This window comes from Carassius auratus, unplaced genomic scaffold (genome assembly GCF_003368295.1).
Source record: "Carassius auratus strain Wakin unplaced genomic scaffold, ASM336829v1 scaf_tig00009713, whole genome shotgun sequence".
Lineage (NCBI taxonomy): Eukaryota > Metazoa > Chordata > Actinopteri > Cypriniformes > Cyprinidae > Carassius > Carassius auratus.
The window spans coordinates 48,986-72,358 of NW_020524064.1; the positions used below are offsets into that span (position 1 = coordinate 48,986).

The 23,373-nt window shown below is 37.5% G+C and overlaps 1 protein-coding gene across 1 annotated transcript in view; it reads right to left on the reverse strand.

Moving 5' to 3' along the window:
• LOC113072634 (A-kinase anchor protein 6-like) overlaps positions 1 to 23,373 on the reverse strand; it is a gene marked incomplete at its 3' end in the record, with an annotated part of 81,517 nt that overhangs the window by 47,322 nt on the left and 10,822 nt on the right. Inside the window, exons 3-6 of the mRNA XM_026245618.1 lie at positions 21,932 to 23,338; positions 17,742 to 17,864; positions 9,667 to 9,763; positions 6,198 to 6,370 (exon numbers count right to left, since the gene is read on the reverse strand). Coding sequence (XP_026101403.1) covers positions 6,198 to 6,370; positions 9,667 to 9,763; positions 17,742 to 17,864; positions 21,932 to 23,338 — 1,800 coding nt within the window. The remainder of the gene's footprint in view (positions 1 to 6,197; positions 6,371 to 9,666; positions 9,764 to 17,741; positions 17,865 to 21,931; positions 23,339 to 23,373) is intronic.

The following is a 23,373-nucleotide window of genomic DNA, read 5'->3' on the forward strand; positions in this document are numbered from 1 at the left end:
TCAGAATTTGTGCTCTGCATTTAACCCATCCAAAGTGCACACACACAGCAGTGAACACACACACACACACACACACACACCATGAACAGCCATTTATTCTGCAGGGCCCAGGGAGCAGTTGCTCAAGGGCACCTAAGTCATGGTATTGCTGGCCCGAGACTTGAACCCACAACTCTAGGTTTAGGAGTCAAACTCTCTAACCACTAGGCCACGATTTCACTAAAACATATTTTTGATTCAATGTGAACACGCACGGAAAATCCAACATCTCGAACAGAAGCAACATTATCCACCCTGGATTCAAACACACGACCTCAGAGGTTCAGAACCAGTGCCTTAGCAGAAAGCGCCACATTTATGATTTTTGGTATTTGCTAAGGCAACCTTCCCTAGAACTATTGCTTGTGTTTTATTTATTTATTTATTTATTTATGTATTTATTAGTCTCTTATGCTCAGCAAGGCTGCATTTATTTAATTAAAAACACATTAAATACATTATTATTACAATTTTAAATAACTATTTTCTATCTGAATACATTTTAAAACATAATTTATTGCTGTGATTCAAAGCGGAATTTTCAGCATCATTCCTCCAGTCTTCAGTGTCACATGATCCTTCAGAAATCATTCTAATATGCTGATTTGCCGCTCAAGAAACATTTATTATCATCAACATTGTTTAAAACAGTTGTGCTACTAAATATGTTTGTGGAAACTGTGATGCATTTAAGGATCATCTGATTAAAAACAGAAAGTTCAAAAGAAGAGTATTTATTGAAAATACATTTTTAAATGTACCATATTTTCTTTAGAATTGTTATTATATTATATTATGTTATGTTATATTATATTATAAAAACAGTTCATATTTTATTTATTTTAGGTGAATTAAAAAAAAACTACACTTTAGTCTTTTAAAACGACAGAATGGACCAAATACTTCAGGAACTACTAAGACAAAAAAACTAAACAAGACTTCTAGACCTAAACTCACATTTGAAGCGAACCCTACATTTAAAGTCTGTGCTTATAACACAGAGGTGTTCGGGTCGCTCTCCTCCAAAATTTCGCAAGCCACCTCCTGTAATTTCTTCTTCACCAGCAATAACCCCGGGTCAGTTTTTAAGCATGGTGACTTTGATATACCTAAGACTGCTCCATATGCATGGCTGGGTGGCGTAGAGTGGCATGGCTGCCTTTAACATATGCCAGCGAACAGAACCCAGGCCCTCCCTCGCCTCCTCCTCCTCAGCGTGCTGCGCTCAGCGAAGAGCAAGGGGTGAAATAACCGCCCCGGGGCAGACAAGCTGTCTCTAAGGAGTCTCCGATAAGAGTCCTGTCTGCCTTATACATACATACATATGACAGTAGAGGAATATGCCACAGACAGCTGGCAGGGACTGCACTCTGCCCATCCGCTGCGAGAGGGACGCAGATACTGCAAACTCTTCAGGCCGTGGAGGAGGTCCCCAATAAGTCGATAAACTGGTAAAAGGGATGTGTGTGGATATTCTGACCTAAAAATATATCAGCAAATGTTAGAGCAGTGCAGCTCGGTTGTTAACCCCAAGGCGACTTTTACAAGCTTAGTTATAGGATCAGACTGGCTAGTGAGAAATAACATGGTCTAATCAGGGGCAGGGACTTTCAGGCTGTTTTCACACTTGGTTCTTTTAAGGTGTCTGAGAGCGCTTCGCAATACTCCAAATGAACTCAAACCCCTTTAAAGTAAACCGAATTTAGATCAGCTCAAGAGTCTGCCAATTCAGTCTGCTTCAAATGTGCATTGTGAACACAAAGCAAGCCAGAGGAGGAACATACTATTAACACTATTCAAAAATACACACAGACTCACAAAGATCTTCTTTCGGTTTTTAAGTGTAAATGAGGGCTTGGGGCTTAATGCCTTTCAATGCTTCAAAGTGAATTATAAATGTTCTCTAATGAATTAGTTAACAAAACTTAACAAAAAAACAAAAGCTAAAAGGTAAAGCTAAATTATATTTTTTAAATTGTATTTGCCAAGTCTTACAAAAAACAAAAAAGTAAAAATAAAACATATTCACAATATGAAAAAAAAAAAAAATTAAATTAAGTGGGTTGACAAGTATCACAAATAAAACCGATTAATAAAAAATCCAAGTTCACTTTTGTAGCCTGGTACAGTGAATGTAGAATCCCTGGCCAAATTTTTTGCACTTTTTAGTCCATATAAAAGGGTCTAATTTTGTTTTTCTAGTTGACTCAAGTATAAAAAAAAAACTTAAAAGCACTGCTTAAAGCTGCAGTAGGTAACTTCTGTAAAAATATATTTTTTACATATTTGTTAAACCTGTCATTATGGCCTGACAGTAGAATATGAGACAGATAATCTGTGAAAAAAATCAAGTTCCTCTGGCTCCTCCCAGTGTCCTATTGCCATTTGCAGAAATACATCGCTCCTGGTAAGAAACAACCAATCAGAGCTGCGGTCCGTAACTTTGTTTGTGTTCAAAATGTAGAAAGCTGTATATAATAAGCGAGTACACCATGAATCCATTTTCCAAACCGTGTTTTTAGCTTGTCCTGAATCACTAGGGTGCACCTATAATAAGTGTTTATATTCGGACTATTTTAGATTGCTTCGGGGGTACCGCGGCGGAGTAACCCAGTACCTTTGTGATTCTTCATAGACATAAACAGAGAGAAGTAGTTCCGGCTACGATGTTCATCCGCAAGACGCAAGCAGTTCTGTTTATTAACCGCTAGAGTGTCAAAAGTTACCAACTGCAGCTTTAAATGTTCTAGAAGAGTTAGATGTGCACTACAATGAAAAAAAAAAAGCCATTTCACACTGTTATTTAACAACACGACCATCACTGCTTTTATTTACATTCACAATCCCACTGCTCTTTGACAGTCTGTTTAATCGAAATCACCGAATGCCAGGTGTCTACTAGTAAAGCAGGGTTTAGTGCTCACATATTTCATTCCCAAATAAGAACGAGTAATAGTTAGGCAGCGAATGTACAGAATCCCTTTCTATAGGTGAATAAATCTCCTTAAGAAAAGACCGAACGCATGTCACAGCCTGACATGAGATCAGAGAAATCCCACAGTGGATGGGACACCACAAATGAACTCTTCACCGCGTACACCTGGTCAACATATCAGATATTACCCATGAATCCCTGCACATATGTAGGACATATGAAATCCGCCCCCCGTCTATCCTCTCCTCGTGTCTTGTGACATTTAACCGATTTACACAAAGTTACATGTACCTCACTGCGGTATACGGTGGTGCAGATACAAAAGAAAGTCTCCGTCTAGCAGGCGGATTTGAGAGTGACAATTTTCTCATCTAAGAACCATGTTATTGAGAGTGGATTGTTGGTGCTTCACACTGCTAATGATTGCCTCTCTTCCGCTTTTAGTCTGTGTGATGTTACCCCTACAGTTTAATTAGAGGCGAATAACTAAACTAGACAGGATTCCCTCAGGATTGCCATTTGACCAGCATCCAGCCATGTTAAAACTTTATGGTCTTGAGAAAATAATTCAGACGGCACAATGCGACGGCAAGACGTGGGTGTGAGCATATGTTTGCAGCTATAATAACAAACCGTTATGGCTGTCGAGAGAGACGCGCGCTGATTTGTACACACCTTAATGGCATTCTAGGGACAGACTTAGTGTCTGGGTGAGGCGGTATATATTACTCCTCTGACGACGAACATTGCTCATTTGTGAGCCGTTTTTTAACCAAAGCAAATTAATGACCGCAAACGACACCTGTTGTGAAGAAGCATTAGAAATTAATAGCAAAGAGGGGGGCTTGTCATTGAAAAGAGCGCCTTGACAGCACTTTCCAAATATTGTTAAGTCAGTGAAACGCAGGTCTGAAAGTGATATGAATTCCCTGAACCTCCATTAAGATGAATCTATGGGCCGTGTGGTGACCAGAGACAGGCTCTTTAAAGCATTTGTTTGAGTATTTGACCTGCATCAAAGCACACTGTACCCTTCGGTAAAGTTAAAGAGAGAAACTTTAACATCTAATGCAAATATAATTTGTTAGTATAGAGAAAAAAAATGCAGCTTTATAAATGTAAACTTTAGTCAATCAATACATTTCCATGACAATTTTCTTGACCTTTCTATCACCATTTGTGATGACTGGATATTGATTTTAAAAATCATTTTATAGACATTGCACTCACTAATTAATTAATAAGGGGAAAAAAGTAGATCAAGAATCGTTCTGGAAACGGATCATGACTCCCAGAATTGGAATCGGATCGGACAGTAAGGTGACTAAAGATTCCCACCCCTAATTTGAAATAAAAACAATTTGTAACATTACAAACTTATTTACTGTAACTTTTGATCAATTAAATGCATCATTGCTTAAACCCATTTATTTCTTGAAAAAAAAAAAATTCTCACTGACCCCAAATAAGTTGTAGTGTGTGCAAAAATTCCATTAGACAGTATCAAATAAACCTCATGGTTGCCATGCTGAAATCAACACCAGTAACTACTATATCACACATACGGTGTGATACAGGCTCAACCTATATTCACAACCCCTGCCCTCGACAGAGAGAGATTTGTGAATCCTTGTGTGACCTTCCCACAATCCTCTGGCCTGTCTAATTAGTCGATGTATCCGATCATCATTAACAGCTCTCAGATAATGAATCACTCACCCCTCTCTCTCTTAATTTGTTGTAACCAACCGGCTAATGGCTGTCAACGCTGACTGATCACACTGATTGTGGTGATTTCTAATTACAACAAAATAATTTAAAAGCACTCTGATTATTTGTCGGTGCCCACAAACTGGAAATAACTAGGTCTTTGTTCACTTTAGTTATGGTCAGAATACCACACCAGTGTTTCCCACAGACTTACACTCTGTGTGTGCTGGCACTTATATAGTAAAGGCTATATATAAAACAGCAAATGGGCTTATTGAATACGCACAATCATTCTCCGCCAGCAGGAGGCGCTTTAGAAGCAGCAGAAATAGTGGTTTCTCCGGGAACAGCAGCACACAAAGCAGCGTTGTGCTCATAAACGCTGCTTTGTCAGGCATTATCCACCTTTTTCTTGTCATAAAAATGGGCTACAATGAACAGCTGTATTTTTATTAGCTAATGTTAACAAGATTAATAAAGATTCACATTTTAAAAATTAGATTGCGATAATTAATGCATTAACTAGCATTACCTAATAGGACCTCAATTCTTTATATTTTAGATTTTTACAAAAGCAGCAGGTAGCTCTACAGTACATTGCTATAATATTTTGAACACTGCTAAATATTATTTTGTACATTTAACCCAATTTGTCTGGTACATTATGCACATTTTGGTAAATGCAGTTTATCCGGGTATTTTATGCATGTTTACATACTGCTAAAAAGGTAAGAGTAGTAGGTTAGTATGCTATTCCAAACATGACAACAGACTGTTTGAGAAGCTAAAGGAGAAGGGGAGAAGACTGAAGAAAGACAGCAAGAGAGAAAAATATTAGGCGACTGAGAGAGGCCCTGGCATTCCTGTGTTGTGCAGATGAAGCAGAAGAGATTACGGAGGAGAGGAGAAAGGGAGATTGCGCTCTGGCGATGCTGAGGCTCCCAGGGGAAATCCAGCTGAGATCCTGCTGTTCCTAAAGCTGCTGTTGTCGCACACGCCACGCAGAAACATAAAAAAAACACGCCTCACGGTTGCTGCCAGGCCTCGCTCTCAAGGCCCCGCACACAAACACGCCACCTAATTGGAGCGCAATTACCCAATCACAATTGACAATTAAACAATGAGAAATTGGTCTCCCAAATAGCTATGTCTGCAATTACACATTAAGTGCGGAGTATAAATTGAGTCTAGTGCATTGCCTCCAAAGCATAATTGTGTGCGTGTTTGTGTGTTTGTGTGACCTATCAAATGTCTCATGCTCATTTACGGACAGAAAATTCTCATTCGCATCACGTCAGTGGCATGTCCCCTCCCCGTCTCCTCCCTGAGAGGAATGTCTCACTGAAGAGCCTTTCCTGGAGGCGTTTTTTCTGGAAATCTGCGGCGCTCCTCCACTCTGTTTGTTTATTTTGCTGATCGAGCAGAGCACGGCCGTGGGCTACCAGAGAGGAACTGAGAGCCGCAGACAGATGGAACCATTCAGGGCACTAACGGGCTCAATGTGTCACTGTACCTTGGGGCTGCCGTGATGACTGTGTATTTCCCGCTCCTCCTCGTCCCTCTCGCTGGACAGGATGTGGGTTTTGATGGCATCCAGCGTGCGCAGCATCCAGTTGTGCTGACGGCGGATCTGTCTCTGCAGCTCCTGCCACTGGTGAGATATCATGTGGAGCATGTCCCGCAGTCCTGTGTGCACACAGAAAGACACACGGGAACACTAACACACGGCACAAAAGCAGCGACGTAGCGGTTCAAGTTCTGTAATCCAAAAACCTGAAAAAGAGGTGACTGGGAACTTAACCAAAGACCTGTTCCTGTAACAAAATGTACTACTTTATTTAAGCATCAGCTAAATAAAAAATTTAAACTATTAACTAAAACAAATGCCACTAAACATAAAAAAGCATTAGTGATAATTAGTACCATGAAAACCAGTAGATAATATGCAAATAAACTAAAATCTTCATTATAAATTTTACATATTGTGTATATTCATTTTCATTACTTGAAATAGAATAAATGTTGACTGAAAAACATATTACAAACTTAAAGTTTATATTTCAGCTAGTTGGCAGCATTTCTTGAAGCACTAAAATAACTCAAACTAAAACAAATACATATTAAAAACTATATATACATGTATAAAAAAACATTATAAACTAAATTTGAAATTACAAAAAAAAAAAAAAAAGAATTGAAAATATTAATTAAAAACTAGTGATACTAAATGATCATCGATGATGGTAAAACTAAACTGTGTAATACTAATGCATACATAACATGATACATAACATAACAATGTTAAAAGGTCTGTAATCTCAGAAATTCTAGGTTTAAACCTGAAAAGAGGCCTGTTATTAAAACCAGATGTACTAGTTACTTTGTTTAGGCATCCACTAAATTCCAATAAAAAGTATACAAACAGCAGTAAAATAGATAAAAGCATTTGTAATATACATTACAAGCATGAAAACCAGTAAACAGCATGTAAATAAACACAGATCCTCATTACATACACTTTATTACACTGTACACATTATGCATGTTCATGCTACTTACCATTTCTGAAAGAAAAGTAGTATATATTTTGTGCAAAGTATGCAAATTTTCTTTATGCAGTTATTTTTATGACCAAAGTAGACTGTATGGAAAAGCATATCTCACAATGAAATGTGATATGATATGAAATGTGAGTACATCAAATTCATATTTCAAAAGAGCAAGAAAATCCTGTTTCCCCTTTAATTTCAGCTCTGTAATTAGAAGCAAATCTCCTACCAACTTCCCACCTTGACCATCATTGTCCCGTATCTTAGCAACTCAGCAGACGGGTATCACTCCACAGGTACAAGCCACCGCTTCCATCACAGAACACGAGAGGCCTGATCCAGGCACAATGTGGGGTCACACTCCAGAAGCCCCTCTTCTGCCTCGAGCGTATTTATCTTAATTTATGCTTTTTAATTACTTTGAACAAATAGGATTTGCAGACGGAGATGCTGATTGTGGCCGGTTGAGACGCAGCGGACCTATGATGGGTTTCGAATATAGAAGCATCCCATAATACAGAGGGATTAACCGAATGCTCGAGTCCTCTTCAAATGCAAAAACACACACACACGGTCCAGCTCGGGTCACCACCATCAAGAAGAGAGAAAATCAAACGCCTTGTTTTTTTCCCATCTGTTGATTAGCAAGTGTAGAGGAAGATATTATCATTTAACTTGTTCAATATTTTATTTTTTACCAGAGGTTGGTTTTAATGATTTAGATGATGATGGTGGTGATTATGATAATGCCATGAGCGTTATTATAAGTGATGTGTTTGAGTTTAAGAGGGAAAGAAGAAAGCGAAATGCGTCTGTTGGATCATTAAGGGTGAGTCGTGATAAATGGTTAAATCACAGCACATTAAAGGCTCATTAAAAACAACTGTAGGGGTACGTGTGTGTGTGGGACGGGACGGCAGGAGCATCACACTGTAGGGCTTAAGTGGGTGTTCTGCCCATTGGCTGACATTAGCAAGGTGCACATATATGCCTGAAGAAGAAGCTATTCAGAATGTGCAGTATATACTGTTAGTGCATACTATTATTTGAATTGTCTCATGCATTATTATGTTGCATCTATTGTATTTAAGAGCATCCAGTTATTTCTTCATAAATGGTTATTTTTTTATTTTTAAAACATTTTTTAAATGTTGTTCTTTTGAACTTTCCATTCATTAAGAATATAGAAAAAATCATGTTTATATATATATATATATATATATATATATATATATATATATATATATATATATATATAAAAAATTCAACATTAATAATAATAAGAAATGTTTTTTTTTTAATTGGCAAATCAGCATATTAGAATGATTTCTGAAGGATCATGTGACACTGAAGACTGGAGTAATGATGCAGAAAATTCAACTTTGCATCACATAAATATATGACATTTTTACAAAATATTCAAATAGATTTCTGTATTTTTGATAATTCAATTTATTATTTTTTTTTACTAATATTTTTTTTATTTCAGTTTGCACCTAAGAAATGATTTCCAAAAAAATATTAAGCAGCAGTTTAATACTGATGATGATCCAAAAAAAATTAGAATTAGAATGATTTCTGAAGTAGAAAAATATAAACATGTTTATTTTACTGTTTTTACTTATTTTTGATCAAATGCAGTCTTGATGATTCTAAGACCGAGACATCCGTAAAAACATTAAAAAAATCATACAGACCCCAAACTTTTGAACAGTAGTGTATTCAAACTACAGAATATGGTAAAAAGTGTAGAATAGGTCCTTTTTAAAATCAAAGTGTCCACTATTTACTTAATACACATTTTCTGGCCTTAACGACTCGCATTATTCCAGAGCATGTATCATTATTCCAAAGGAGAAAACAAATACATACTGTAAGAGGCTTCTTTGAGAAGCTCCCCACAGAAGGATGGGTTATAATAAAGGTGCGAGCGTGCATGTTTGTGTTTGTATAGTTGGCAGGGAGTTGTCGTCACGCTGCGGCCCCGCAGGACAGGGCTGTCGGGGCATTATAAGGGAGCGCTCCTGCCTCTGAGAGCCATCTGCATATTTAATGGTAACCGGCTTTACCCAGCGGAGACGAGACATACCAGCAGCGAGGTCAGCTGTGAGGATCTGTGCATTTGCCGAGCACTCGGTGAGACTCCTCAGATGAATAATCACAGATATTGTAGAGGAACGAGAGCCTGCAATGGCCTCTGACTCCTCAACCTGCTGTTCTTAATTCCCGCTCTCTTCATATACGGCTTTGGCCGCATCTATCTCTGTGCTTTATCCCAGAACTCAATTCAGCAGGCCGTGCGCCATTTGTAATGTATGTGAAAAGGCATGCGCTCGGCGCTTCAGGAGCGGTTACTTGAGGATTTATAAATTCTGAAGGTCACTATGTTAATACAAACATTAATAATAAATGTGTGGCTCGGCAGAACCGTACCTGATTTGTGGGAGGTGATGAGTTCCAGGAGCTGCCGTCCTTCCTCCAGGAGACTGTCTTTCAGAGCACTGTGACTGTCCACGTTGAGTTTGAAACTCTACACGCATATGAACACAAAAATAACATGTGAGTGCAAGGGAAAAGTTCTTTTTTTCTCTCCCCTTCACACTTTCTGTCCCCTTCAGATTTCCCTCTTATCTTCCATTAGAACATCTCTACACAAATGCACACAAAAAAAGGAGGATTTTATTTTTCAAGGGCTGTTCTTTCATAGATCAAGAGAGCTAATGGGTGAAGCTCATAAAGGAAGACGCATCCAGGATTAAATTTGCAACACAATTAATAGGAAAAGATTTATATTTTAGAAAACGAGGCCTATTTTAGTAATATTAAAATTCCTGCTTTCATGAAAATTAAGCACATTTTACCCTCAAGATCAGTCATTTAGACTCCTTAGATAACAAAACAGCAAGCTGTAGGCTAAACAATAAAATATTCAATAAAACAGGATTTTTTTTAAATATCGGGAATAAAAAAACATAGAAGAAAAAGACAAGTAATAAAACAGAAATAAAATGAAATTTATTCTCTAGATAGACAGACAGCTATTACATTAAATAAGATTTTAGATTTAATATTTGTTTTATTTAAGAATTTGCTTGGAAAAATTAGGATGAAAACAAATCAATAGTTAATAGGTGACATGCAAAAAGTGCATGTTGATAGCAGCTTAGATCATTTAATCGTTAGAGAACATGAGGATAAATATTTGAGTTCATGCTGATCTGTTCACAAATTAATACTAGTATTGAGATCTCTTTAAATACTGAGAATCGGGAACTTTATTTGCCGATACTGTTGAGATCTCTTCAAGGAACCTGAGCAAAAGTCTCATTTGCTCTCCAATTAATCTCAATGCAACCAAGGAGAAATGAGACACATTAAATCAGTTTAATGAATATTTGATTGCTCACAGGTTGCTGTTTAGAATGATTTCTGAGGGATCACGTGACGCTGAAGACTGGAGTAATGGTGCTGAAAATTCAGCTTTGCATCACAGGAAAAAATTACATTTTCAAATATTTTAAATAGTTATTTTAGACTGTAATAACATTTTCACAATATTCCTGCATATAGATGTGCATACATAAATGAATGTGAATAGCAGTTCAGATCATTCTACTGGGAGAGATTTTTTTAGGAGAAATAGTTCATACTGATCAGATCATAATATGACACTGTTGAGATCTTTCCAGAAAACTTGAGCAAAAGTCTCAATTTGTTCTCTCCAGTTAATCTCAATGCAACCTAGGGGAAACAACAGAGATTTGAAGGAGATGTCATGTTTCTTTCCTATACAGGACAATGAAATCAGTTTTCTTGAACATGTCGTATGGTTCCATCCCATTAAAACAAACACTCATAATTCACATTAAGTGCTTCAGCTTGAATGTATATAACCTCCCGCTGCGCTGTTGACACACAACCTTTAAACACCCTTCACACACTCCTTGATCTCAAGCGAGCATTATTCATACATCCTCAGAGGAATGAAGCCCATCTCTCTGTATTTGTCCAAGTCTATCCTGCCATCCGTGCAGCTGAATTATTAACAAACGACAGCCGTCTCTCTAATTCATCATCTGCGGCATAAACTAATATTCAAATGCTGTTATAAACCTGAAGCCGTATCTCCCACAGTTGTGCCCTCCAGAAAATGACCTCGGGACTACGCAACCGCGTTCCCATTTCTCTATTTCTGTCTTACACCCACAATTCACTGCGTGGAGCTCAGCAGCTCAAAGGATCTATCCGTCAGGTGCTTTCCAACTCTCAGTCATGTGTACGTCTCCCAACAGACTCTCCATTTACTCTGATGTCTCTATTTCACCTTTTATTCCTCTCGAAACCCCCAACAAACACTGTTTTCCCCTCTACTCTCGCCATCCAATCGGATGGGAGAAAAAAAAAAACTTTCATGTTGATTGGTTTTGATAATACCCAGCGCTCTCGAATGGAGGGCTCTCCAATTGCTAAGTGTAATCAAAGAGTAGACAGCATTATCCTGCATCCGTGAGGAAAGGGGGGCCGGTGAGGGATGTGCTTTTGAAGATGTGTGGAGGTTGACGGGTGGGAGCGAGGGGGGCGGTGGGCCGCGCTCCCACAGGGTTCCCGCGGTCGAGGCGCCTAAAGCCATCCTCACCTTCGATTCTCATCTCCTCAGATCTCCCTCTGCCCTGTTTCATGCCATTACCGACCGTTCTGATCTGACCAGTGGCACAGAGGGCAGCGCGAGCCGCCACGGCCGTTCTCACCCTCAGCTGTCTGTCTGACAGCAGACCTGACAGAAAGATGCAACCACCTGTATACATGGGATCAGAGTTTCAGTTTCATCCCGCTGTCACAAATGTCTGTTCGTGCACGCACACAAGCATGCTACTAGTACTAATTCTGCATTATGCACTGTATACTCTTGAGCACAGTTTTCTGTACGAGTGAAATGGATTTCGATGACTATGTTTTTCAAAATGTGTAGTGTACAACCTGAGCGTACTGTGTGGATTACAGTATTAAGAGTTTGACATTGCAATTCCAGTTTGTTGACATGCATGACTTGACTTTTTTTGGACTCTACAAAAATGACCCAATAGGGACCTTGTTTTTAATTTTAGAATTACAAAAACTGTTTCTGGCAGCATCAGTCTTATTTTAGTATCACTGAAATATTATTATTATAATTTTTGTTAGTATTTTGATTTAGATTTTATTTTTATATTTGTTTTCCCTTTAACTTTACTTACATTTTTTTTTTTTTTCTTAATTGTGTCAATGCAGTCAGTGTATTAATTTTAGTTTAGTTTTATAGTATTATTCATTTTGTATACATCACTGTATTGTATAATTTAATGTATTTATTGTACTTTGTTTAAACTTTAGACAACATTTTGAATTAAATCTTGCTGTTGTTGTTGTTGTTGTTGAGTTTTATATTTGATACATCAGGCATTTTATGGCTCCTATAGTATGATATAGAAGAACTTGGAGTTTTAATCAGAGGCTCAAATTCAGCAAAACTATGCAACTTAATTTAGTTGCTGATGTAAAAAAAAAATTGCCAGAAAGTACAATGTAATTCTTGTAATCAATGAGACCTTAATAACAGTATTATAGACTACTATAGACTAATAATATGTCTTAGATGATATTTAAATGCTTAGTTTGAGTCATAAGAGTCAATTTTTCGAAATTGAGATTTATACATCATCTGAAAGCTGAATAAATAAGCTTTTCATTGATGTATGGTTTATTAGGATAGGATTTGGACGAGATACAACTATCTGAAAATCTGGAATCTGAGGGTGCCTTTAAAGTTGTCTAAATTAGCAAAGCATATTACAAAAAATACGTCTTCATATATTTACGTTAGGAAATTTAATAAAAATCTTCATGGAACAAGATCTTTAAATAATATCCTGATGATTTTTGGCATAAAAGGAAAATCTATAATTTTGACCAATAAAATGTATTTTTGGCTCTTGTTACAAATATGCCTGAGTGACCTAAGACTGGTTTTCTTGTCCAAATATAATGCATTGCAATGCTACACAGTGATGACTGGGAGACAAACAAATAAATGTTCCTCAAAAGCGTCATGGATCATATTTGATACTCATGTTTTAACGTGATTTTTCGAAAAGTCAAAATCAAAGTTGCTCCAATCCAGTAAATGTTCTTCTTGAATTATTTAAAAAATGTCTTATCAAAAAGACTTGTGAACCACAACCTGAAGGCTGTGGACATTTTTACAATTATAATTTACAATTAAAAAAAAATTATAATAATTGACTTTTGCTTGCTAAAAAAGTACAAACTATCAATCAGACGACAGAATGCATGTATAAGATTGTGTACAACTGTTTTTTAGCAAAGTTTTGATCACGTTGATCAAGGAGGCCTTACATATTTGCCTATAAAATATGATACAGTTGTTTTATTGGGTTAAGAAGACAGTACACTACACAAGAAAAAGCACTAGTCATGTACAAGTAGACAAGAGAGCGGAGCGAGAAGACCGAGACTCTCTCTCTCACTCAACTCTGTGCCATCAGAAAGTCTGAGCGGGACGAGACGGGTGATGGATCAGCAGGTGAGACAATTTATCACTCATGACAGACACGAGAGAAACCGAGGAGAGCTTATTTATGACTTCGGATACAGGTTAAAATTGATATCCTTTACAGAGCTAAACTCCTTTAAAATGAGTAAACAATCAGAAGGGGAACAAAAATGCAGAATAAACAGATATCCATCACTGATTTATGCTACAACAAAATGCTCTAGTAATAGGGTGTAATATCAATTTTTGGTGCACATGGCAAGGACACTCGAATACTGTATTCACGGCATTAAAAATCGAGCTGTAATAATCCCATCAACTCTAACTGAGGCGATATCAATATCACAATCTTATTAAGAGACTCTTTATATCAATTCGTGCAGCTCCAATTCAAGGTTCAGCATAAGCAATAAGGCACCAGACGTCATGTTTTATTAAACAAGGATGTACGAGATGCAAAACAACACTAAAAACAACATAAAAACATCCCCGTCAAGATTCAAGGTGTGAAAAATACTCTAACATCCATTTCATCATCACCTTTACCTTCAAAACCCAGCCTCGAAGAGAAAATCCAATGTGTTCATGAATGAAACCAGAGATGTTGACTGCACAAAGCCGAAAGCTGGTGTGTGTTTTGTTTGCCATTACAGTACAAATTAGTGTTGCATCTTCACACTGGAGGTGATACGCGCTTAGTTCTGCTAGCTCTTGACGTGTGAGGCGTCTGCGTGTGTTTGTGTGCGAGCAGACAGACGGGACGCAGAGCTGGCACCCTGCTCTGAGCTGGGATCAGATGTGAGGGCAAACAGGTTATCTCTTACTTGAGATCAATAGATGTGCCACAGCAACCAGTGGACCACGATCCTCCCCAGACCTAATCCCCAAATAAGAGAGAGAGAGAACGGAGGGAAGGCTGCTGTGCGAGGAGGAGCTGTCTGGAGACAGATTGGGGTTTGTGCTGTGGTTTGAAGGTATTTGTGGATTCTGGGGTGAGCAGACAGGAGGACGGCCTGTCAATCTCTCCTGGATCATGAGTGTTGTGCTTGCTATTAAAGGGACAGTGCACCCAAAAAATGTAATCTGTCATCATTTACTCACCTTCAATTCATTCCAAACCTCCATGACTTTCTCTCTTATGTGAAACACACAAGAATTTTGAAAACGCCAACATTCTTCAAAATATATTTTTAATGATTAGAATGTCAGGAGAAAACAATGACAGAATTGTTCATTTTCATAGGTGAGCTATTAAAATTATATTCTAGAAAAATAAATATAATTTTAATTTTAATTTTATATATAACAATTTTGGTTAAAAAAAATATTACGTAATATAATGAAATAAATGTATGCAAATTAATTTAAATATTTACTAGATATTTATTATATTTGATTATACTCAATAAAATGTTTTTCTGTTTATATTTTTATTTCTGTTTATATTAAATTTTCTGTAAAAAAAAAAATTGTTATTTACAAATAAGGCCAAATGTTTATTTATGAACAATACTGATTCACAAATCACATGCTATGTGCAATACATAGTATGTGAGATTTGGATTTGAATGACTCAAAGCATAGTGTATTGTAAGCAGTATGCTAAAGATGCCCAGATGGTAACCATTTTTGGTACATTTAGAAGTTCATGGATGTTTTTAGACTTATTTGATATTATGACATTTCCCTAGTGAAATAAACAGCTTTAAAAAGCCTAATGTGATGGTTTGATTGTTTCAAAGGAGTTTTGAGAACTGAGCACTTTAGTCTGGAAAACAAGCTCAAATATCTTAAACGAGCAAATGCACGACCAGCAAACAACCTTGGGCTGGTTCAGCGGTGTTAACATTACATTTCTCCGATGGAAAAAACGGCTGTTGAAGCTGCAACCACAGTTTTTTTTAACTAAGAAGCAAATTAAAGTTATGAAGTACTACATTTTAAAACAATTAATGTAGCTAGATGATTACATTAACATGCAAATTCAAAACCGAATAAACAGGGTTTGTTATTGCAAACAGAAACTTCTGAAGACCATTTGACTAGTGAGTGCTTAATTTTTTATCTATCTTTATCTGGAAATGAAAGACTGTACATTCAAAAATAAATACATTGACTGACATATACACAGTCTCTTTAATGTTTGTGTGTATGTTAGAAAGCAAGAACACAGCTCAGTATTTGTGTTTCTGGCCCTTGTTTCTGTGTCTCATTTGCCAATGGAGGCTGGTGTGTGTGTGTGTCTTTAATGTGATTCAGAGACCTGGATCCACCACCCAGTGCAATCAATAGCTGTTTCATTTCACAATCTCTCAATGCCTTATAAAGAAAGCCCACTCCTTTTCTCTCTCTCCCCTTCTCTTCCTACCCTGCAACAGCCAGCCTCCTCCTCACGGCTCTCGGGTACCGGAAAAGATCCATGCTCACAGACACACACATATATGTGCACGGACAGAAACACAAACACCCATACACACACACACTCTCCACCTGCCAGCTGGACTTCATGCTCAGACATTAAACCTGTGAGCACATCCTAAGAGCCCCCGAAAGCCGGATGAGAGACAGCGAGTATGAGACCCCGCTCTCTGAATCAATAAAAATGAGTGAAGCCCCTCACTATAAATCACAATGTGATTTTCCTTCTTCAGGAGAGCCGGCCGGTCACACACACAGATGGATAAACAAACACATCTCACTGGTGCATGAGGAAAACATGATACGCTTCTGATACAGGCTACTGTGGGACTCCCATTGGAAAGACAACTCATAAATGAGATCTCTTTAATACTTCAATTAGTTTTCCCAGACAGCAGTGAGAATTAACGAAGGACAAATGAAGAACTTTGCTCATGTCTCCTACTTCTCAGACGTTTCTCTTGAAAATAAACTCTGAAATTTTAGAAGAGATCTCAACTAGTGGTCGAGGGCAAATACAATATCAATATTTATCTATATAATACAGTGCTAAACGATGCAGATTTAGAAATAGATGCATGTACATTCAGAAGTTAGCTATAATAATGTATAAAGCTTTTAAATTATCCACGTTTCCAAATAATACATGTTGAATTACAGCATACTTTTGATAATATTAAATATAATCGTATGTATTTATATTCATAAAATTATTGTTTTTAAATTTGGAATAGAAGAAATGTATAATTTACTGTAAATGATTTATTTAAATATGATAAAACACCAGATATATATTTTTTAATTATACATGTTTACACAGATATAATATAATATAATATAATATAATATAATATAATATAATATAATATAATATAATATAAAACCATTTGGAATAGAGAACATTTACAGTAACCTATAAAATATTTAAATATTATATATTACAATATAGAACAATTTTTTATTATACATGTACATTTAGAATTTACTTTTGATAATATGAAAATCTGAAGGATTAATATTTTATACACACACCCACACACAAAAACACACACACACACACACACACACACACACATACACATACACACATAGTAATTGATCAGTAATTAAATTAATAATAAATGATCTATTAATTTACTATAAAATGTACAATTCTACTGTACAACTCTTTTTAAAAGTAAATTCACATAAATGTATTATTAATACAATCAAGAAAATTATTTGAGCTGTTATATGCTTTCATTTTAAACAATCCTTTTGTGCATAAACAATTGACTCATTTGTGCCTATTTTGATTCCTCTTAAGTAATTTATGGGAAACGTCAGAGACTTAAATTAAACATGACTGAGAAACATGATGAAACTATGAAAGAGCAACATCTGAGCGAAAATCCTCCTTTAAGATTGAAAAATGAAATTTCAGTAGATTAAACAAAGCAGTTTGAACCTTAAAGGGAAACACTTCTGAGCATGTGTTCATTTGTTAACTTTTGTGAGTTTTCACACACTGAAGGATAAGGACGGACAGATGTTTACTCACAAGGTGAGTTTCCAGGTAGAGTTTGAGGCTGTGGACATCAGCTCTGGGTGGTGTCCAGTTGTCTGTGGTTTCGAGAGCGTCTCTCAGCCAGCAGATGAACTCATCCAGTTTACTGACAAAACCCTGCAGGAACAAACACACCGACACATCAACATGGCCAAACACAGTAAATGTGACTCCTTTACATCAAAAGTCCCAAAACATTAAAACCACCATGTGTTACACCACAACAAATAGGACTTCAGAAAAAATAATCAAGTGTTTTGATAAACTGATGATAAAAGTTTGAGAGCAAGAGATTGCATTTGTCAAAAGCACACAATGCTTAAGGGAATGTCACACAGAAGCTGCCCTTGATGTGCCTCCACTGCTGTTGCAGTGTTAGGAGATTCAATGTGCTGGTGTGTAAATACTGCCATCTACTGGACCACAGGAAAACTAAAACAAATACTGGAGGAACAGTTTTACAGGAGACGTCTAAATGACATACAACAAGTAGAAGGGGTGTTTCATACCTCCTCAAAAAAGGATAAAACAACCCATAATCTATAGCTAGCTTTGTGTGAGGAACCGGCCAAGATTTGTGTTGTTATTCACTGAAAACCTTCCACCTCTGCCACAGCTCTCAAATGCGTTTCATAAGACTTCAGAAGTCATCTTTTCTTATACTTTATGGTACTATTATGTTATCGTTGGTGCTCAACAGCACTCATTTGAGCAGTTTGAACATTCTTCTGCATATGGAAGAAAGAGGACGAAATGAAGGCGAGTTAAATGATGACATTTTCAGGTGAACTATTCCTTCAAGTCTGTGGTTAACCAGAGGGTGAATGACGAGGATCTGTGCTCTAATTAGAGTGACAAATATGCTGGTCCTCTCATGTTTCGATGCCATACGCCCAATCAGATCAAATACCATTTCATGAAGTCTCTAATGATCCATCTGAATGTAAAATGAGAACATCTAGGCCTTTCTCTAAGGCAGCTCCTACTGCTCATTATCTAACGTTGGCGAAAATCAAAGATATTGATATAAATGACCTCTCCGCAGACGCCGGCTAAAAATCCCATAATTTTATCGACTGCTTGGCCTTCGCCGGCAGAAAAGCTTTGAAGTGGGTGAGACTGGCTGTGCTTTCAAAGCTAAATGCTGGAGAGGAATCAGATCTGCCATTTCAGATGTCAGAATAAGGCCTGAATGCATCTCCTTCTGGTTTATTGTCTGTATTGTTGAACAGATCAGCTGGGCCTGGTTCTGGTCTGGCACACTGTCTTGTTCAAGCTGGCCAAAGCTGGTTGATTAATTTTATGTTGAAAGAAAGCCTTCAAACTATCGCATATCTCTCCAGCTCTGCTGCAATATAGTACATCATCATATAGACCAAAGGAATTGTGTGAAATTGTGGCAGTCGATGGAGATCAATAGATACTGCCACTAAATGATTCCCCTGGCAGGGACGCGGTGTAATTCACTCTCATCTTGTGCACTGATAAAAGCTCTCAGAGCAGATGAATATGTAGCCGCTGGTCACAGCATTAACTGAGGCTTGTCGCAAGACCTGTTTGTGAGTGTATTACAGAGGGAGGAAGAGAAAATGAGACGCGACTCCATGCCCCAAAGAAAGAACAAGAAAGAGACAGACAGAGAGAGGGAGAGAGAGAGAGAGAGAGCTAACGGGAACGAGGGCAGTCGGTTGCCGCCAAATTCATATTTGAATTGGACAACTGCTCACCCAAAAATTTAAATTTGTTTATTATTTAATCACTTTGATGTTGTATGTCTGCTTTTATCAGCATGTTCCCAATGTCTGTTTGTAAACTTTCTGTTTTTTTTTTTGTTTTTTTTTTATATATAATTTAATCACCCTGATGTCATTCCAAACATTGTTTTTCAATTGAATGCATAAGGAGAATATTCAGAGAACAATCACACTGCTCCTAATAATAATAATAATAATAATAATAATAATAATAATAATAATAATAATAAATAAATTACATGGTTTTTCATGAATATTTCACATTTTATAAGTTTTTAATATGCCTAAAATAAATAAATAAACATTGTATATGTATATGATCTTAAAGATAAGCATCATTTTTTATACCTAATATAATAATTTGCATATAAAATATAATCATATAAATGCATATCATGATACAATAAAAATTATCATAATTCAGCAGCTCTCAAATCAAATTCTATTGGGAAAAAAAATCTGTTGCATAAAATGTGTGTATATATTATTATTAAAAAAAAAAGTACAGTCTTATTTTTAATACCATAGCTGGCACCAAAAATAAAGACGCAAAGACAAAGATGTGCAACGAATGTCAAGGTGTGGGGAGGCAGAAGAGACACAGAGAGAGAGAGAGAGAGAGAGAGAGAGAGAGAAAGAGAAGGAGAAAGATGAAACAGTTCACTGAATGTGCAGGTGATAAAATATGAATTACTGTGAACTGAAAGAATACCAGAGGACGATATAAAGTCATGCAACTGGTTGAAATTGTCATTTACATTAAATTAGCCCCTGTGCTAAGATGGGACTGAACTAGTCTGACCAACTAAAAGTAAGCCAGTCTACATTTTAATGTAATTCAAATTATTCAATTAATAGATTAATTTATATTGTCTTTTTGGGTAATATGCACTTCTTTCAAAAAGTTGAAAAAAATTTGTACCATCTAAATTTTCTTGTTTAAAAAAAGAAATGAAAAATGATTTCATGCCTTTAATATTGTCTCATTTTCTTAAACAAAGAAACTCATTTATATTAATTTAGGTTTCTGGTGTTCTTATGGTGTGAATTTCCATTTGACCACCAGATGGCGATAGTACGCTACTATGTCTCTAAGACAGTAAACCAAAGAGTAGAACTTATCTCAACAGTCAGGAAATAAAAAATGTTTATGCTTTGATATTTTTAAGTTAATTAATATGCATTATTCCATGATGAACATTTCAAACAGTAGTGTGCCACAAACAGTAATGTCACATTGTGCTGACCTCACTAATTTGTCTCAGGGATATTGCATTTAAGTGGCATTCACTTTAGTGTTATAGTTGGGGAACATCACAAGCAAGTTGTCATAATGTAGGACCCTACATTATGACAACTTGCTTGTGATGTTCCCTAATTGCTTTAAATAAAACCATCTGCTAATTTAATAAAACGTAAATACAAATTAGCATATTTAATATATTTTTTACATTTCTTCTTAAAAAGTTAAAGTCACACAATATTTAAAGATGCATTGCATTGTAGGATACAGTATTCCCGCAATAATTCTGACGCATACTGCTAATTTCAGCAAATGTACTAGGTCATCTGGGTATTTCCATCCATTCAAAAATTTGTATACTGTGCACAGTTTACATAATATATAGTTCAGCAATAGTAAGAGTATGGTATGGTAGGATGCTATTCTGCACAAAGTGTAGAACTAGTCCGACAAGTTTGGGTTTCCTCAAGCAGCAGGGTCCTTTATAAACTTGACTGCATATTCTTAATTACACAGCTAATCATTTAATTACAGACTTGGGACTGAAGAGAGGTTGTCGAGAAGTGCAATCCTGTTAATTAGGCTTCGAATATTAGCAAAAGGCTAAGGTGGCTTGTTAGTTCATTACCCCTTTAGTTATCAGCTGTTTTTAATATCTGCTTAGTGTAGTGACACATATTAGCTGCCGCCTCTATGTGAATGAGGATTAAGGCATACAAATTACTTCCTTAATGATTATATCCCTTTGAAATTAAATCGGAAATGTAGAACTGTGATAAATTTAAGTTCAGAGTGTTAGCATTAACACTTGGTTGTTCATTTAGATTTGTTGAGTGATTGGCTATGGAAATAACACACTTATCTTACTATTTTTGCAATATATAACATGCATACTAGGACTGTACAGTGATACATTTGCCAAAATGTGCAGTATACAGGTGGACAGTATAATGTAACTGTAACATAACAGTTTATCACAGAATGTCTACAGTCTAACCTACTATTGAAAATAGTATCTAGTTTGCTATACATACTGTACAGTATGCCATATACTGAATAAGTAACAGTAAACAGTATATACTGCATTCAGTTCATATGTCACAATATCCAGTATATATATGGAACGGTTTAAAGCATATACTGTACGTCATTCAAGTATACTGTGCCAAAAAGCAGAAATCTCTTACCTCTATTTTGGCCCAGACATCATGGTAGTTCTCTTGGTGCTGAATATCTGCAAGTAGTTGCTGTATCAAGGGTGTGCACTGAAACATCATCTTTGGTGCATTTGGCCAGCCAGCTGATATATTTCTACCCCTGGATTCTGGTGTGCTTCTCGCCCCCTCGTCCTCGGACAACAGGTCGCTGAGTGGGCCAGACTCGATGCTGTCATCCAGGGAAGGTGCCACGTCGCTCGAGGAGGTAGGTGAAAAGCGGCCGGCTCGGGAGGGCTTCTTATAGGGGTGAAGCAAAAGGAGATCACTGCTGCTCTCCCAGTCAGGGTTGAGCTCAGTGAGCTCCCAGTCATCCACATCCTGAATCGACTCTTCCAGGCCCCTTTGTGGTAAAGCCTGAGCAAGGCTTTCCAGCTTCAATGCCAACATCTCTGTCTTTTTCAGCTGGGAAGGAAGAGCGAGGAACTCATCCGAACCATACCAGTGTTCTTTGGAGCTCCCCGATGCATTGGAGATGCACAAAGCATTCTGGTTCACGATCCAGAGAGAACCTGTGGTGGGAGCTTGATCGTCCGGGCTGGATGACATTTCACGCTGGTCTGGGTCTGAGATGTCCTCCCCTGAAGATGGTGGAGGGCTGGAAGAGTCACTGTAAGCCTGCTTGGCTTTAGAGCGCATAGTCTTTAAGTTTGTCAAGTGCTTCTGCTTGTGGAATCCCTGGATGGCCTCTGCTGAGCGTCTCTCCAGAGGAACTTCGGTGGACACAGAAGGTCTCTTGAGACTCATCTGCAAGATCCCTCCATTCATGGCATGGAGACTCTCGAAGGACTGACTCCCATTGCCTGGATAAACTGATTCCAGCTCCAGCCAGAACTTTGAGCGATCTGGTGTATCCAGAAGGGACGGTGTGCTTCTGCTCAAGTCAGCTTGGTACTGGAGAGGCAAAGACCTAGTGCACCTTGTGTCCCCGTCACTTTCCAGATACATTAGCTTTTTAGGCAAAGGCTGTGTGGGAGAGACATCACTCTTAAAGCCACCTTGAAGAGGGCGTTTGGAAAGGCCAAAGCCACAATCTCCCTGCATTGCTGAATCTTCTGCACTTTCTTCGTTAGTGGGGACAATGATTGTCTCTTGAGGTTCCTGGGTGGGGGTAACAGACTCTTCTGCAGGTGGAGACAAAACCTGGTTTTGTCTGGAGGCTGCAATGTTGAGGAGATCCACACTCTGAAGAAGTTCTGGAAAGTCTTGCTCCAACTCGGGATAAAGGGAGCGTGGCCCTCGACCTTCGGGGTCGTCAATGGGACTGTAGTCGCTCAGCTCATACGCAGTGATGCCACAGTCCAAGGAGAAGTAGTCCTTACTGCATTTAATGGTCAGTTGGCCAGAGTCGTCCACTTCTGTCAAAGCATCCAGCCGAGCCTAAGGGTGATCGAGATAACAAAAACAAGTTCAGT